The 17,825-nt window shown below is 41.3% G+C and overlaps 1 protein-coding gene and 1 non-coding gene across 2 annotated transcripts; both read left to right on the top strand.

Moving 5' to 3' along the window:
* The first annotated feature begins 2,318 nt into the window (after window positions 1-2,318).
* LOC122452198 (60S ribosomal protein L30-like) lies at window positions 2,319-4,098 on the top strand. Its single transcript, XM_043485683.1, has 3 exons — window positions 2,319-2,375; window positions 2,873-2,892; window positions 3,678-4,098. The coding sequence occupies exon 3, from the start codon at window positions 3,718-3,720 to the stop codon at window positions 4,063-4,065; it is 348 nt and encodes a 115-aa protein (XP_043341618.1). The 5' UTR covers window positions 2,319-2,375; window positions 2,873-2,892; window positions 3,678-3,717; the 3' UTR covers window positions 4,066-4,098.
* A 12,838-nt stretch (window positions 4,099-16,936) lies between these two features.
* Window positions 16,937-17,103, top strand: LOC122452666. The gene has a single exon (XR_006272820.1). It is a non-coding gene; the product is annotated as a U1 spliceosomal RNA (small nuclear RNA).
* Window positions 17,104-17,825: the final 722 nt, after the last annotated feature.

Raw genomic sequence — 17,825 nt, 5'->3', positions numbered from 1 at the left:
TGTATATATTGGGAAATAATAACCACTTAATTTTAAGTTAACATCCATCACCACACATAGTTTCGTGGGGTTTTTTTCCCTTGGAATGAGCACTTTACAGAATTATTCTCTTAGCAACTTTCAAATGTATGCTACAGTATTGCTAATTATAGCCTCCATGCTGTACATTACATTCCCAGGGACTATTATAACTGAGTTTGTACCCTTTGACCTCCATTTTGCCCACGCCCTGTCCGCCTCTGGCAACCATCAATCTAGTCTCTGAAGAATGCAAATATTTTATAATATGCAAATCTAAACAGCGGTCAACATTTAACAGTATCATGAAATTACAGATTTTGCCTTGTATGAAGAATATACTGTTTGGAATGGTTTACTTCACCATAATTTTTAAAATTGCATTCCAGAATTAAAAGAGTCACAATTTTCTTTCTGCTACTTACTTAAAATAGTAACCTGACAGCTAGGTATGTAAGGAATTCGTAAGTAAAATTAGACCGCATGTCTTTGCATATTTTCTGCTCTCCAAGAGAGGAATTCTGTGTAAGTCAGAAGTTAGATTCCTGGCGACATTGGTATTTTAGTACATTTAACATAGTCATTGCAATATAATTTGTGTTCCATATAATTCACCCATTTAAAGTATACAATGGTCTTAGAAAATTTACAGTTATTCAACCATCATCACTAATTCCAGAACATTTCATCACCCCGGAAAGAAACCCTATGCCTGTTAACAGTCACTCCCCATTTTCTCCTCCCCTCTCTTGGGACAACCACTAATCTATTATGGCTAATTTCATGGATGGCACTAGTGGTAAAGAACCTGCCTGCCAATCGATGCATGAGGTGTGAGAGATGCAGATTCCATCCCTGGGTCAGGAAGATCCCTTGGAGGAGGAAATGGCAACCCACTCCAGTATTCTTGTCTAGAAATCCCATGGACAGAGGAGCCTGATTCCTAAAATGTGGATGTTCACTCTTGCCATCTCCTATTTGACCACTTCCAGTTGACCTTGATTCATGGACCTAACATTCCAGGTTCCTCTGCAAGATTGTTCTTTATAGCATCGGACTTTATTTTCATCACCAGTCACATCCACAAGTGGGCATTGTTTTTGCTTTGGCTCTGTCTCTTCATTCTTTCTAGAGTTATTTCTCCACTCTTCTCCAGTAGCATATTGGGCACTTACCGACCTGGGGAGTTCATCTTTCAGTGTCATATCTTTTTGCCTTTTCATACTGTTCCTGGGGTTCTCAAGGCAAGAACACTGAAGTCGTTTGCCATTCCCTTCTCCTGTGGACCATGTTTTGTCAGAACTCTGGAGTGGGTAGCCATTCCCTTCTCCAGGCGATCTTTCTGACCAGGGATTGAACCCTGGTCTGTGGGCAGATTCTTTATCATCTGATCCACCAGGGAAGCCCTAATCCTAATAACCTCCCGAAGTAATACCATTATGTTGGTGGGGTTTCAACGTATGAACTTGAAAGGGGGCACAAACATTCCACCATAATAATATTCAAATATCATAGGAAATATCCTTTTCATTCTGTTGTTGGAGAAAGTAAAACTGTTAACATTAAATGGGCTGCCCCAAATGAAATGGGGAAATGATTAGGAATCTTCCTTCTGAATTCTTTCCCTATCACCCAAATATCTCTGACTATGTATTACAAGGACACAATATCTAGCACAAAATGAGTATTCAAAAAACACAAGATAAATTACTATTTACTGAGTAGTGATACTGTGAAGATTATGCCACAGTATTTTGTTTACTAGGAGTTCCGTGTCCTATCCTGCTTTAACATTTTATGATTTATGACCTCTTAAAATAATTGTATTTATTTGCTTTCAGCTGTGCTGGGTCTTTTTGCTGCATGGCCTTTTCTCTCCAGTTGCCATGAGTCAGGGCTACCCTCTAGTTGTGATGCTCAGGTTTCTTGTTGTGGCATGTAATGTTGTGGACCCCAGGCTCTAGGGCACATGGACTTCAGTAGTTGCAGCACATGGGCTTGGTAGTTGTGGTTCCTGGGCCCTAGAGTGCTGGCTCAGTAGTTGTGGCACACGCACTTAGTTGCTCCGTGGCACGTGGGATCTTCCCAGACCAGAGGTTTAATCCGTGTCTCCAGCATTGGCAGGCAGATTCTTTACCACTGATCCACCAGGGAAGTCTAATTTATGACATTTTGAATTTCTGACAGAACTCACCTTTACACCACTTTTTTTTAAACTTTTTATTTTTAAATTTTTTAAAAAATTTATTTTATTTATTTCCCAGGCAAAAATACTGGAGTGGATTGACATTTCCTTCTCCAGGAGATCTTCCCAACCAGGGATCGAACCTGCATCTCCTGTGTCTCCTGCATTGCAGGTATGTTCTTTACTCACTGAACCATCGGGTAACACTACTAGCTGGTAGCTCAGATGGTAAAGAATCCGCCAGCAGCGTGGGAAACCTGGGTTCAATCACTGCATCAGGAAGATTCCCTAGAGAAGGAAATGGTAACCCACTCCAGTATTCTTGCCTGGAGAATACCATGGACAGAGGAACCTGGTGGGCTATGGGGTCCATGGGGTCGCAAAGAGTGGGACACAACTGAGCAACTAACACTTTCACTTTCATCAACGGTCAACACTTGCACTGAACTCTGGATTCCTCCCCCTCCCATCTTCTTAAGGAATTTGGTCCAAGATTTATCCTCTTTCTTCTGCACCACCATTTTCTGTCTCCCTACTGGACACATTTCTGCTCTAGGAACACTAACTTTAAAAACCCTACCTTGACCCTACATCTACTTTGAGCTATGCCTCTTTTCTTTGCTTCCCTTGACAGCAAAACATCTCAAAAGGTATTTTGCGTGTTTCCAGGTTTCCCAAGTGACGTAGTGGTAAGGAATCCACCTGCCAATGCAAGAGATGTAAGAGATACAGGTTTGATCACTGGGTCTGGAAGATCCCCTGGAGAAGGTAATGGCAACCTACTCCAGTATTCTTGCCTGGAGAATCCCATGGACAGAGGAGCCTGGCAGCTACAGTCCACAGAGTCTCAAAAGAGTGGAACACGCCTGAGCACATGTATATACGTATTATCTCCATACCTCCCTTACTCTTCAGTCCAGTCTATCCTCTGTCTGTGCCATTGTGAGAAAATTCTCTTCTTGAGATCTCCTAAGACCAGTCTCACTTCTGTGTCCAATATTTATCAGCGTCTCAGTCGCATTCAATCCAGATGAGCACTTCTAAAACACTTTCCCCATTATTGCCTTCCATGAGGTCACAGTTTCCTGGGTTTCCTCTTGCCTCACTGAAAGCTCTTGTTTAGGTTCATTTGCTGCTTTCTCCCCCCAAGCTTTAAATATTGTAGAGCCGCAGGCTCAGTGCCAAGCCCTCTTCTGTCTGCCAACATAAGTGCTGTAGATTAAAATAAGTCCAAAAAGGGGAATAATGCTGGAGATCAGTGTTTCTATTTTAAAGAGGATGGTCATAGAAATGAACCTCTTTATAAAACAGAAATTGAGTCACAGATGTAGAGAACTCACTTATGGTGACCAAAGGGGATAATGGGGTGGGGGATAAACTGGACTACTGGGATTGACATGTACACGCTACTTATATAAAAAGTAACTAATAATAAGAACCTATTGCCTTTCTCACTCCCCGGCCATCTTGGCAGCTGCTCTTGGTTGGGGGCGTCCTGCATCTAAAGCAGGAAGATGGTGGCCACAAAGAAGACGAAAAAGTCACCGGAGTTGATCAACTCTAGGCTCCAGCTGGTTATGAAGAGTGGAAAGTACGTGCCGGGGTACAAACAGACTCTGAAAATGATCAGACAAGGCAAAGAGAAACTGGTCATCCTCGCCAACAGCTGCCCAGCCTTGAGGAAATCTGAAATAGAGTATTACACCATGTTGACCAAAACTGGTGTCCATCACTACGGTGGCAATAATATTGAATTGGGCACAGCATGTGGAAAATACTACAGAGTGTGCACACTGGCTATCATTGATCCAGGTGATTCTGATATTATTAGAAGCATGCCAGAACAGACTGGTGAAAAGTAAATCATGTACAATTTTTCTTTAATAAAACTGGCCAGAGCTTGTTTTAAAAACACTGTTTAAAAAAAAAAAAAAAGAACCTATTGTATAGCCCAGGGAACTCTATTCGGGGCTCTATAATGACCTATATAGGAATGGAATCTAGAAGAGAGTGGATGTGGCTTCCCAGGTGATGCTAGTGGTAAAGAACCCACCTGCCAATGCAAGTTAGATGTAAGAGATGCAGGTTCAATCCCTAGGTTGGGAAAATCCCCTGCAGGAGGGCACAGCAAACCACTCCGGTATTCTTGCCTAGAGAACCCCATGAACAGAGGAGCCTGACGGGCTGCAGTCCATGGGGGTCACACAGAGTCAGACACGACTGAAGCGACTTAGCACACATGCACATGTGTAAATGTATGGCTGATTCACTTTGCTGTACAGTAGAAACTAAGACAACAATATAAATCAATGATACTCCAATTAAAAAATTAATTTAAAAAAAAAGGTTGTCAGAGTAGATCTAACTCAGAAAGTAGCATTTGAAGAAAGACTTGAAGGGATGGAAGAAGTGAACCAAGTAGACATCAGAGGGCGAGCATGAGGAGTAGATGGAATAGAAAGCCCTGAGTCAGGAATAGGTCTGGCAAGTGGCCAGTGTGGCCAAAGAAGAATGAGTGTTAGGGAAAGTAGAAGGTGGTGGCTGTGGCTTTTTACTCTAAGATGGGACCTATTGGAATATTTTGAACAGAGAGGTGATCTGATCTCCCTGGTGTTTTAAAAGGATCTCTCGATGCGACATTGAAAACAGACTGTAGGGAACACGAGAGAGAAGCACAGAGACCAGTTAGATGAGAGATGCAGTGGTACAGGGAAGAGGTGCTGAGGGCTCAAACCAAGGTGGCAGCAATGAAGGCAGAGAGAAGCGGATTTTTTAAAAAAAATTTTAGATTGGAGTATACTTGCTTTACAATGCCATGTAAAGCTGCACAGCAAAGTGAATCAGCCACTCTGGATATGTCTTGAAGAAACAGCCAACAAAAATTGGGAGTGGGGCAGGAGAATAAATGAGAAATGAGAGAAGTCAAGGATGATTCCAACTACTATTAGAAAGAGAAGTTGCCATTCATTGAGATGGGGAGGACTATGGGTGGAGTAGACTTTAAGGGGGAGAAGATTAGGAGTTCAGTTTGGGGCATATTAAGTCTAAGATATCTACTAGACTTCGAAGTAAAGATGTCAAGTAGGTGGCTGGCCATACAGATCTGGAGACAGATCCAGACTAGAGATATCAGTTGAGCATCTCTGATGCATAGATGAAATCCAAAGTCATGAGATGAGATGAGTGAGTGTAGTAAGAATTTGAAACTGTTAGTCACTCAGTCGTATCTGACTCGTTTCAACCCCATGCACTGTAAGGGCTCCCCTGTCCATGGAATTCTCTAGGCACGAATACTGGAGTGGGTAGCCATTCTTTTCTCCAGTGGAGCTTCCTAACCCAGGGATCAAACCTGGGTCTCCTGCATTGCAGGCAGAATCTCTACTATCTGAGCCACCAGGGAAGCCCAGTAAGAAAAGAGGTCTCCAGATTGATCCCTGGGACATCCAACATGAAGAAACAAGGAGTGGAAAGAAATCAGCAAAGGGAAATGACTTGTCTGTAGTTGGTGGAAAACCAGGAGACTGTGGTATCTGCTAAGTCAAGTGAACAAAGTGTTGAAGGAAAGCGGTAATAATCAGTTGTTTCAAACGCTGCTAAGTGACTCAAGATGAAGATGGAGATTGTCCATTGAATTTACCAACAAGCAGCTCTTTCATGACTTTCGTAGCAGTTTTGGTGGATTGATGGGGCAGGAACCTGATCAGGGTGTATGTAGGAAAGAATACAAGGATAGACGACTCTCTCAAGAAGTTTTGTGGCAGGGGACTTTCCTAGTGGTCCAGTGGTCAAGAACCCACCTTCCAACGCAGGGGGTGGGGTTCAATCTCAGGTCGGAGAACTAGGAACCAAGATGCAGCCTGTGCACCACAACTAGAGAGCCCGAGCTCTGCAACTACTGAGCCTGTGCACTCTAGACGCACGTGCTCCACAGCTAAGTCCCAGCACAGCCAAAATAAACTAAAATGAAAAAAAAAATGTTTTAGAGAAGTTTCGTGGCAAGAGAGCAAATAAATGGGATGGTAGCTAGAAGAAGTTGATAAAAGTGTTTTGCCTTTCATTGTGGAAGAAGTAACAGTCTGTCTTGTATTTTAATGGGTATTATTGGTAGAGAAGGAACTTTTTGAATATTTAGGGAAAAGTAGATTCTGTATATTGTTGATGTCTTCTTTGAATCCTTTACCTTCTTATCTTATGAATTGGAAAAGGCTTCCCAAGGGGCACTAGTGGTAAAGAATCTGCCTGCCAATGCAGGAGACAAGGATTTGATCCTGGGTGAAGAAGACCCCCTGGAGGAGGGTGTGGCAACCCACTCCAGTATTCTTGCCTGGACAATTCCATGGACAGAGAAGCCTGGTGGGCTACAGTCCATAGGGTCGCAAAGAACCAGACACGACTGAAGTTACTAGCACATACGAACATTTCCTCTTGAAAGGAAAATAGTAGCAAGCTTTTTCTTATAGAAAGCCTCTAAAGACTATATCTTGTTTGCTACTGCTGTGGATTTGATGTGAGCAATTTTCGAGATTTTTCACTGTCTTCTTGCCAAAAATGATACCATCATAGAATGTCTACTGTTTCATGAAGGCTTGTAGATCATTAGGTATCATTTCTGCCTATCATCACAGGTAATGCCTGTGATTCACTTAATGTCTCTAAGAGTGAACTACTTGAAATTTGTCTATTCTGATTCATACTTGGGCTTAAGATTCAGAATTTCTCTTGCTTGGAGTATGGTTTTATTTTCATAAGATTACTTGGTTTTGCCTCATGTCTGGGGTTGTTTGATATGCTCAGCAGATGTGGTTAACCAAAGCCAAGAAAGAAAACCAGTGCTGCTGACTCAGTCTGTCATCTATTCATGAACTGAGTAAGCCTATTGAAAGCCTATAATGAGCAAAGCACTATGCAAGATACAAAGATGAACTGGTGAATAAGACATGCTAAGTGTTCTCGCACCCATAAGATACAGTCAAGGAGAGAAATCAAACACATACACAATTCTCCTGGGCATATATATATCCGGAGAAAACTGTAATTCAAAAAGATACATGCACCCCAATGTTGACTGCAGCACTATTTACAATAGCCAAGACATAGAAACAACCTAATGTCCATCAACAGATGAATAGGAAAAGACGATGTGATACATATATAAATGTAATACTACTTAGCCATATAAAAGAAAGAAAAAATGCCATTTACAGCAACATGGATGCAACTAGAGATTATCATACTAAGTGAAGTAAGCAAGACAAAGAAAGATAAATTATCATATGATATCACTTATATGTGGAATTGAAAAAAAAAGATACAAATGAATTTATTTACAAAACAGAAATAGACCCACAGGCATAGAAAACAAACTTATGTTTACCAGAAAGGGAAGGGGAGGAAGGGGAAAACTAGGAGGTTGGGGTCATCAGACGCACACTGTGCTGTGCTGGGCTTGGTCGGTCAGTCATGTACGACTCTTTGTGACCCCATGGACTGTAGCCCGCCAGGCTCCTCTGTCCATGGGATTCTCCAGGCAAGAATACTGAAGTGGGTTGCCATGCCCTCCTCCATGGGATCTTTCCAGCCCAGGGATTGAACCCAGGTCTCCCGCATTGCAGGTGGATTCTTTACCATCTGAGCCACCAGGAAAGCCCAGATACACACTACTATATATAAAATAGGACCTATGTATAGCACAATATTATACTCAATATTTTGCAATAACCTATAAGGGAAAATAATATGAAAAATAATATATGTATATACACATATATATTTATATAGCTGAATCACTGTGCTGAACACCTGAAACTAACATGGCATTGTAAATCAAGTATACTTCAATAAAATTAAAAAGTGTGAAAGTTAAAAAACAAACTCCAGAACACATACACAACTATAAGAAATGGTACAAAGTGTTAGTGAAAGGTGCTAAGTCGTGTCCAGCTCTTTGCGACCCCATGGACTATACAGTCCACGGAATTCTCCAGGCCAGAATACTGGAGTGGGTAGCCTTTCCCTTCTCCAGGGGATCTTCCCAACCCAGGGATCCAACCCAGATCTCCTGCATTGCAAGCAGATTCTTTACCAGCTGAGCCACAAGGGAAGCCCAAGAATACTGGAGTGGGTAGCCTATCCCTTCTCCAGAGGATCTTCCCAACCCAGGAATCGAACTGGGGTCTCCTGTATTGCAGGCAAATTCTTTACCAACTGATCTATCAGGGAAGCCCACAAAGTGTTAAGTGCCATAAAAGAAATTATAAGGAGGAATTCCCTTGCAGTCTGGTGGTTAGGACTCTGCACCTTCACTGCCGAAAGCCTGGGTTCAATCCCCAGTCAGAGAACTAAGATCACACACACACACACGCAGAAAAGTTCCAGGAAAGCACTAGAGAAACCAACAGGATAAAGAGACTGTTACTTCTGGTTTGGAGGGCATTGCTCTGACTCACTGAAGCAGGCAGGTATTCTGAAGATAATCTGCTCAACAGCCTTCCTCCCAATGATCTCAACTAATGCCTGTATTTCCCCACATTTTAAAACATGATCCCCTGAAAAGCCGGATCATCTTGACCCCACATTTCATTTTACAGCCAAATGAGCTGACTCCATCTCTTTTCAATAAAAAAAATACTATTCCTGTTATATGTACTTAAAATTTAATATTAAAAGTTTCACTTAATTTTTAAAACCTAATGAACAGTTGAATTTGAATAAAAACAAGATTTAACATGTTTGCAATCAGATGAACCACTCTCAAAGTCAATATCTACATTTCCTCATTAAGTGAAAGGTATTATCTTCATAAAACTCCTGTTGTCTATATTTTCATCATGTCACCTACTTTCCTCTCTCTCTGCTCTTAGAAAAGCACTGATAAATGTGTCAGCAAGCATAAGAATGGAACATGATAGAAGAAACCACCTCACAGAGGAATAAGTCACTCACACTAGATTCAAGGGGTTTGGAAAAAATATTTTTTTAATTAAAAAAAGGGGGTTGGGGAGAAGAGTGAAGTATATCACAAACTAAAAAAATACTAATTGTGTCCCATTCTCCTACTTCTCCTCTCTTAATATTTCCAGTAGCTTCAAATGTGACTGGGCTGACATCACAACAGACACAACAGAGGCAAAAAAAAAATTTATACACTGAATTTGGGAAAGCATTCAAAAAAGTATAATTTGTTTTGTTTTATAAGGCTATAAGTTCAATATGAAGGAAGGATAAAGACAGCATATTCCTGCCTCTGACAACTTCCAGCAATGTGTGTGTTTAAGAACAGTTGAGGTGGTCCAATGGTTAAGAATCCCCTTGCAATGCAGGGACATAGGTTTGATCCCTGGTTAGGGAAATAAGATCCCACATGCCTCGGGACAACTAAGCCTTCGAGGCAACTGCTGACCATGTATGTCACAACAAAGATCCCACATGCTTCACCTGTGACCTGATGCAGCCAAATAAATAAATAATTTTTTTAAAAGAGCAATTGGAGAGGAAATAGAACCATTACAAAGAAGGCAAATCAATGATGTAAACTGTAAAACATACACACATTTCAATTTTTTGCAATCACATAAGAATCACGTTTTCATCAACATTATATCTATGTTTTAAGAGATAGGGAAATGTGTATGAGGTTCCAGGATATAGTTTTAGTTTGCACAATTCTGAGAAACAAGTTTTTAAGTGATGTTCTAGAACATTTCTCTGCAACTGGACTTAATCACGGAGATAGTGCCTGTGTTTCTGGAAAATTGTGCCAACAATAAAAATAGCAGAACAAACAGTGAAAGATCTTTAACTCTTATCCATTTCTCTAGGGGTATCTTTTTTTCTCTATCTAAAAAAAAAATGTTTTCTTGTGAAATCTAATACATATACAGAAATATGTGTAAAGATGATTATAAGGTAAGCCTGTGTATTCATCACCTTCCAAGGAATCCTGCATTAGTAGACCTTAGTCACCTCTCAATCACAACCCTGTCCTTTATATCTAGTGAGGTCATTGTCCTGATTTCCATGGTGATCATTTCTTTACTTTTATTCATAGATAAACACTCTTCAAAGTGATGAGGTAAATCTACAACTCCACATGGAAAAAAAAGAAAGATTCACCTAATTTTATGGCTACTGATTTTTATATTCACTGAAAACATTTTCATGGAGGGAGATAGGATTGGAAATGTACCTGTTAAACAACCGGAACCAAAGCTTGTTTATTGTTACTGGTTAGAAGACTATTTTGCAAAGGGCCCAAAATACTGCACCCAGAAGATATAATTGAATACTAATGAGTGCATCAGGTAAGTCTCAGAAACAACCTGTCATCTGTGGCAAACTGAAGAACTTTCAAAAGAAGGGAGGCCAGGAAAATTAGGGGAAATAATATCCTGTAAAAGATCTCAGAAAATAAAGTAGAGTTTCTTGCCCTGGGAAGAAACAAGAGTCAATATAGAAAGCATTCATTGGGAATCCCCTGGCGGTCCAGTGGTTAGGACTTAATGCTTCTACTGCCTGCCCCGGTTCAATCCCAGGCCTGGAAAGAAGATCCTGCAAACTGCAGTGCAATCATAAACAGCATTCATCTTAAGTGTATCTACTGAGGTCAAGGTCTGAAATTCCAGAAGAAGAGGTTATAAAATAACAATAGCGGGACTTCCGAGGTGGCCCAGTGGCTAAGACTCAGCACTCCCAATGCAGGGGGCCTGGGTTCAATCCTTGGTCAGGGAACTAGACTCCACATGCTGCAGCTGTGTTCACATGTCATAAGTAAACAATTCTGCAACTAAGACCTGAGGCAGCTAAATAAATAAATAATTTTTTATATATAAAGTAAAATAGTAAAAGTCAGCAAGCAGGATTGAGGGGACTTTTTGAAGTGATGGACTTGCTCTGAAGCTAGATGGTGTGGATGGTTGCACAACTATAGATGGACTAAAAATGATCACACTGTACACTTTATAATAGGTGAATTTTATGGTATATAGATTGCAATTCAATAAAGCTATTAAAATTAAGAAAAAAACACAAACAAGAATCTTATTCTAAGTAATTACATTTTTATTACAAGCCAAATTGAATTGTTTGTCCTTCTCCCCATCCTCTTCCTTCTTTTTTCTTTAAGTGCATCCAGAGTATGTAGATGGAGAAGGCAATGGCACCCCACTCCAGTACTCTTGCCTGGAAAATCCCATGGATGGAGGAGCCTGGTAGGCTGCAGTCCATGGGGTCGATAAGAGTCAGACATGACTGAGCATCTTCACTTTCAATTTTCACTTTCCTACATTGGAGAAGGAAATGGCAACCCACTCCAGTGTTCTTGCCTGGAGAATCCCAGGGATGGGGAGCCTGGTGGGCTGCCGTCTATGGGGTCGCACAGAGTCGGACACGACTGAAGCAACTTAGCAGCAGAAGCAGAGTATGTAGATAACAGAGGTATTCTTTTGCTAAGGATGAACCTTTCTTGCTGGTTGTCTGAAGCGCCAACATCTGCTAGTGATTTCATGGAAAGATCTTTGATCAGTGCTTCTTTTAAATAAAAACTTGAGAGATGCAGAATCAAAATCCATGAAGTTTCTTTACGAACAATAGAAACACTGAGCTTATGTTTTCATTTCAGTTTTACTGAGGTATAATTGACATATAATAGTGGTCTTAATCAAGTTTTTTATTTGACCCAGCTGGTTGGCAAATCAAAACCAGAATCTGGCACATCTTGTCCTGGAGGCCATGCCTTATCCTGGGAGATGATGTGGAGCCTTGAGAAAAAAACATGTAACTCACAGAATCCGAAGATGGAGAGTTGTGTTTTCAACTCCCTTTTTGTCAAGTTCTTTCCTCACCTCACTTTTATAGTTAGAAACCAACATATCTGAATTTAGGACCAGTGACCTGGACCTAGGGATAAAACTGCTATTTGTATGGAGCCTTGGAATATGCAAAGTTTAACTTCATAGCATCTTAAGTGTCCCTGGGTTACAAACAACCTGCACATACAAGCACAAAGTGTTTATGGAAGGAATGAAGAAATGAGTAATTGAGAGTTTTCTCATAGACGTAGTCTCCTGGTGTTCTAGTGGCCAAGGTAGCAGATGTAGGAGACGTGTGCATGAGGAACAAGGTGCAACATTTTATGAAGCAGCAAAGTTGACCCAGGATGAAATGATTCATTATGTGGGAAATATTAAACGTTCTCCAGCAAGAGTTTACAATTCCAAGTATATACTCTGGAGCCAGACTTTGAATTCTGACTTCCTTGGTGGTCCAGTGATTAAGAATCCACCTGCCAATGCAGGGGACATGGGTTCAATCCCTGTTCAGGTAACTAAGATCCAACATGCCTCAGTGTGGTCTAAAAAAGGAAAGAAAGAAAAAAGTTTGAAGAAGTTTAAAAACTGTCCTAAAATTTATAGATGTGGTGCAATGATAAAGAATCTGAATGCTAATGCAGAAGACACAAGAGATGAGGGTTGGAACCCTGAGTCAGGAAGATCCCCGGGAGAAGGAAATGGCAACCTGTTCCAGTGTTCTTGCCTAGAAAATCTTATGGACAGAGCAGCCTGGCGGGCTACAGTGCATGTGGTCGGAAGAGAGTTGGATACGACTTAGCGAGCATACAAACATTCTATCAATACTAACTCTGTGATCTCGGGCAAGTTACTTAATGTAGGTAAATAAGATAATTTATGTCTAAAATGCCTCACATGTAAAATTGGAATAAGGGACTTCCCAGGCAATCCAGGGTTAGGACTCCTTGCTTCTATTGCAGGGGGCATGGGTTTGATCCCTGGTTAGGGAAATAAGATCTCACATGCCAAATGGCCAAAATAATAATAATTATGGGAATAAGAATGGTAGCTCTTACGTATGTTGTGAAAATCAATGAGTTGAGCTCTGTAAAGTACTTAGAACATTGTCTGACCCATTGTAAACATATATAAGTGTTTTATTATTATCACCAATTTTTTCAACTTCCCTTTTAGCATTTTTCCATTCTTCTCTATATACCATACCCTTCCGTACTGAGACTCATTCTTCACTACCAAAGATATCTGTCCTCAGCTTGACTCTGTCACTAACCAACTTTGTGACCTGCACTTACCCTTTCTGAAACTCAGTCTCCTCATCTGTAAAATGGGAATAAGACGACATCGCCATGTTAACTTCAGCGGAGCCAAATAGAATCCCCCAAGCAAAATAAAAATCCCATCATCCACTTCATTAGTTAGAAAGCTAAATGACAGCTCCTCCTGAGAAATAAGTGACTAAGTAAATTGTGTTAAGTTGCTAATTTAAATGATATCAAGGATAGATCTAGGTTTTGTAGTACCTAAAACAAACAATTTTGGAAGTTTTCTTTAAGAAAACAGAATACAAAATTAACCTCAAATGTCAATTTCAAAAAAAAAATCAGAAAAATAACAATTTTATTAACTGCCTCTAAATAAGTTTTTTTCTGCAACATACTCATCACCTCTTCATCAGTTCAGTTCAGTTCAGTTGCTCAGTCATGTCCAACTCCTTGCAGCCCCATGGACTGCAGCATGCCAGGCCTCCCTGTCCATCAGCAACTCCCGGAATTCACTCAAACTTATGAAGCTGAAACTCCAATACTCTGGCCACCTGATGCAAAGAATTGACTCATTTGAAAAGACCCTGATGCTGGGAAAGATTGAAGGTGGGAGGAGAAGGGGACAGCAGAGGATGAGGCGGTTGGATGGCATCACCGACTCAATGGACATGAGTTTGAGTAAACTCCGGGAGTTGGTGATGGACAGGGAGGCTTGGCGTGCTGCTGTCCATGGGGTTGCAAGGAGTTGGACACGACTGAATGATTGAACTGAACTACTGAGTCATAAGAGTACCTCTGATGCAATCAGGTATAATATCTCCATTAACATTATTGGTAAGGATATGTAAACTTCAAGACTGTTTTTAAACTTAGGGCTGTTTCTTTCTTCCTTCTTTCTTTGCTTCTTTCTTCCTCTTGACCATAGGGCTTCCCTGATAGCTTGGTTGGTAAGGAATCCACCTGTAATGCGGGAGGCCTGGGTTTGATCCCTGGGTTGGGAAGATCCCCTGGAGAAGAGAAAGGCTAGCCACTCCAGTATTCTGGCCTGGAGAATTCCACGGACTGTACAGGCCATGGGGTTGCAAAGAGTCGGACAGGACTGAGCAACTTTCACTTTCTCTTGACGATACCGAGGCATGTGGGATCTCAGTCACCTGACGAGGGATTGAACCCACTCGCCCTAGAGTGGAAGAGGGAGTCTTAACCCCTGGACTGCCAGGGAAATCCCTTGGGGCTATTTCTAAGAAGTTTCAGAGGTAAACTGGGAGATTTCAGAGCATCTTAAGTTTTCTTTTGCTGTGATTAATGGTAACACTGAATTGATGACGCACATTCATCAGTTTGGTTTTACTATCATCATAGTGTGTTATTTCATGTTAACTCCATCAGTGTCAGTATTTAATGTAAATTAGCCAGAAATTTAAATCTTTTGACTTACTCCCTTTCTTGTTTTAAAATTTATTTTATTCAAATACAGCTGATTTACAATGTGGCGTTAATTTCTGCTGTACAGCAAAGTGATTCAGTTATATATATATATATATATATATATATATATATATATACACATTCTTATTCATATTTTTTCCATCATGGTTTATCACAGGATATTGAATAAAGTCCCCCCTGCTATACCGTAGGACCTTGCTTTTTATCCATTCTATATATAGTAGTTTGCATCCTCTAATTGCAAACTCCCAATCCATCCTTCCCCCATGGCAACCACAAGTCTGTTCTCTACGTCTGGACTCCCTCCCTTTCTTAAGTGGGTTATCAAATAATTTCAGGAACTATTCATCACACTTATTCAAAAATTATCCTTATAATAAGCTGCTTCTTTGGGTATGACTTAAAAACAATTTTTGGGCGGGTTACTATTCACTTCTTTTTTAAAATTTTATTTATTTTTATTTTTGGTTGTGCTCAGGCTTTCTCTAGTTATGGTGAGTGGGGGTTACTCTCTAGTTGTGGTGTGCGGGCTTCTCATTGAGATGGCTTCTTTTGTTTCCCAGCACAGGCTCTAGAGCATGTGGGCTCAGTAGTTGCTGCCCAGGCTTAGTTGCCGCGCAGGGGTAATTGCCTCCTGGCATGTGGAATCTTCCTGGACCAGGGGTTGAACCTGTATCCTCTGAATTGGCAAGCGGATTCTTAACCACTGACTGGCACACAGGGGTGTGCTATGTGCTAAATCACTTCAGTCATGTCCAACTCTGGGCGACACTATGGACCGTAGCCCGCCAGCCTCCTCTGTCCATGGGTTTCTCCAGTCAGGAATACTGCAGTGGGTTGCCATGGCCTTCTCCAGGGGATCTTCCTGACTCAGGGATCAAACCCAGGTCTCCTGCATTGCAGGCGGATTCTTTACCAGTTGAGCTACCAGAGAAGCCCTCATAATATTAGAGTCATTTATGTGGAACACACCATTCAGTTTTCATGAGTTTTGCTTCATATTCTCAGTACCGAGTTAGTAATACTTGATGAGCATCTCCTAATATCCACTGAATTGAATTAAATCTAAGCAATTGTGATAAAAAGGCATCTAACAGCTAACTATAGTAAATCACCATGAAGATGGCTTCTTGCATTTTAAAAAGACAGAGGGATCCTTGGCGTAATATGTTTTCTTGCTTGTTTTATGGAAGCATTCCAAAATGTCTTTCCAAATTGAAATTAAAGCAGTGAAGCCTAATTTAAAATGTATTTTTGTCTTTGTCTTTGATTCCTAGCACAGAGGTCCAAAAACTCTTGGAGTTCACTGAGTGATAGTGTTGCAGGGGAGAGCCAATTCTGACTCCATGATAGATCTGTTTCTTTGACTTTAACCTTTGCTTTTAGTTGCTTTTGTTGTTATAATCATACATAATAACCTGCCTCCGGGAACCCCGCCCCTCCCTGAGGTTGTCCATTCCAGGAAATATTTGCAAGATTGTTGTTGTTGTTCAGTCACTCAGTCCTGTCGGACTCTTTGCGACCCCATGGACTGCAGCACGCCAGGCTTCCCGGTCTATCACCCACTCCCAGAACTTGCTCAAACTCATGTCCTTTGAGTCGGGGATGCCATCCAACTATCTCGTCCTCTGTCATCCCCTTCTCCTTCTGTCTTCAATCTTTCCCAGCATCAGGGTCTTTTCCAATGAGTCAGTTCTTCACATCAGGTGGCCAAAATATTGGCTCTTCAGCTTCAGCATCAGTCCTTCCAATTGTTAGGTAGTTAGAATAGGAAAAAGGAGTTCAAAATAGCAGTGGCTAAAAGACAAAGGAAAAAGCCTGTGAAAATAGAACAAAGGAAGGTTCAAGGACTAGGACCGGAGTGAGAACCTCAGGTGAAAAAAACAGCTCTCCTGGCTAGCACAATTTACATATTGGCTCAGGGGAAGAGGAAAAAACATATAAAAAGAGGAGCCAAAATTGAGCTTCTCCCTACTCTTCCTCTTTGGGTCAGCCTGCCCTCATGCCTTGAGGTTGTATTTTCCTTTGCTTGACAAATAAAACTGAGCTGTAACCGAGCTGTAACACTGGTCCACTGTTTCAAATTTTTGCTGCCCCAAGACAGAACCAAGGAAATTACACACTCCCCCGACACAATGAATATTCAGGACTGATTTCCTTTAGGATGGACTGGTTGGATCTCCTTGCAGTCCAAGGGTCTCTCAAGAGTCTTCTCCATATTTACCTGGCAGGGGAGATACCATGATCACGAAGGTGGTTTTCCCAGGGCGAGGCTTATCCATTGCACTCCGGATGTGCTGACCCCTGCGATTTCCCCAAATGTGGGAAACTCGACTGCATAATTTGTGGTGGTAGTGGGGGACTGCGTTCGCGCTTTCCCCTGAAAAAAAAAAAAAAGAGTCTTCTCCAACACCACAGTTCAAAAGCCTCAATTCTTCAGTGCTCAGCTCTCTTTATAGTCCAACTGAAACCGTTTACCACAGATTGTGACTTGAACCCACCTGGCTGGGACTCAACCCAGCCAAAGCCCATGGTACCTGGTTTCAGGACCTAATGAAGCTCAGGTTCTTGATGTCTCATCACAGAAAGAATTTAGTGACAGACAAAGTGATAGGTAAGAAGTGGACCTACTCAGATACAAAGAGAAGCACACTCCACAGACAGAGCGTGGGCCATCGCAGAAGGTGAATGTAGCGGCTGTGAAATGTGGCATGGTAAGTTTTTAAAGGCTGGGTAATTTCATATGCTAATGAGTGGGAGGACTATTCCAATTATTTGGGGGAAGGGGCAGAGATTTCCTGGATTTGGGTCACCACCCACTCCTTGGTCTTTTAACAATGCCTTTGGAAAACTCAGCAGTGGCCACATGGCTTGAAAAGGTCAGTTTTCATTCCAATCCCAATGAAAGGCAATGCCAAAGAATGTTTGAACTGCTGCACAATTGCGCTCATCTCACATGCTATCAAAGTAATCCTAAAAATCCTTCAAGCTAGGCTTCAACAGTACGCGACCTGAGAATATCCAGATGTAAAAACTGGATTTCTAAAAGGCAGAGGAAGCAGAGACCAAATTGCCAACATCCGCTGGATCATAGAAAAAGTGAAA

Source organism: Cervus canadensis, chromosome 13 (genome assembly GCF_019320065.1).
Source record: "Cervus canadensis isolate Bull #8, Minnesota chromosome 13, ASM1932006v1, whole genome shotgun sequence".
Lineage (NCBI taxonomy): Eukaryota > Metazoa > Chordata > Mammalia > Artiodactyla > Cervidae > Cervus > Cervus canadensis.
Note: the sequence above shows the minus strand (reverse complement) of the source record. Positions and strands in the feature narration are given on the sequence as shown.

Excerpts from the sequence above, each read along its gene's own strand:
- LOC122452198 (XM_043485683.1), top strand. The coding sequence starts at position 3,718 with ATGGTGGCCACAAAGAAGACGAAAAAGTCACCGGAGTTGATCAACTCT.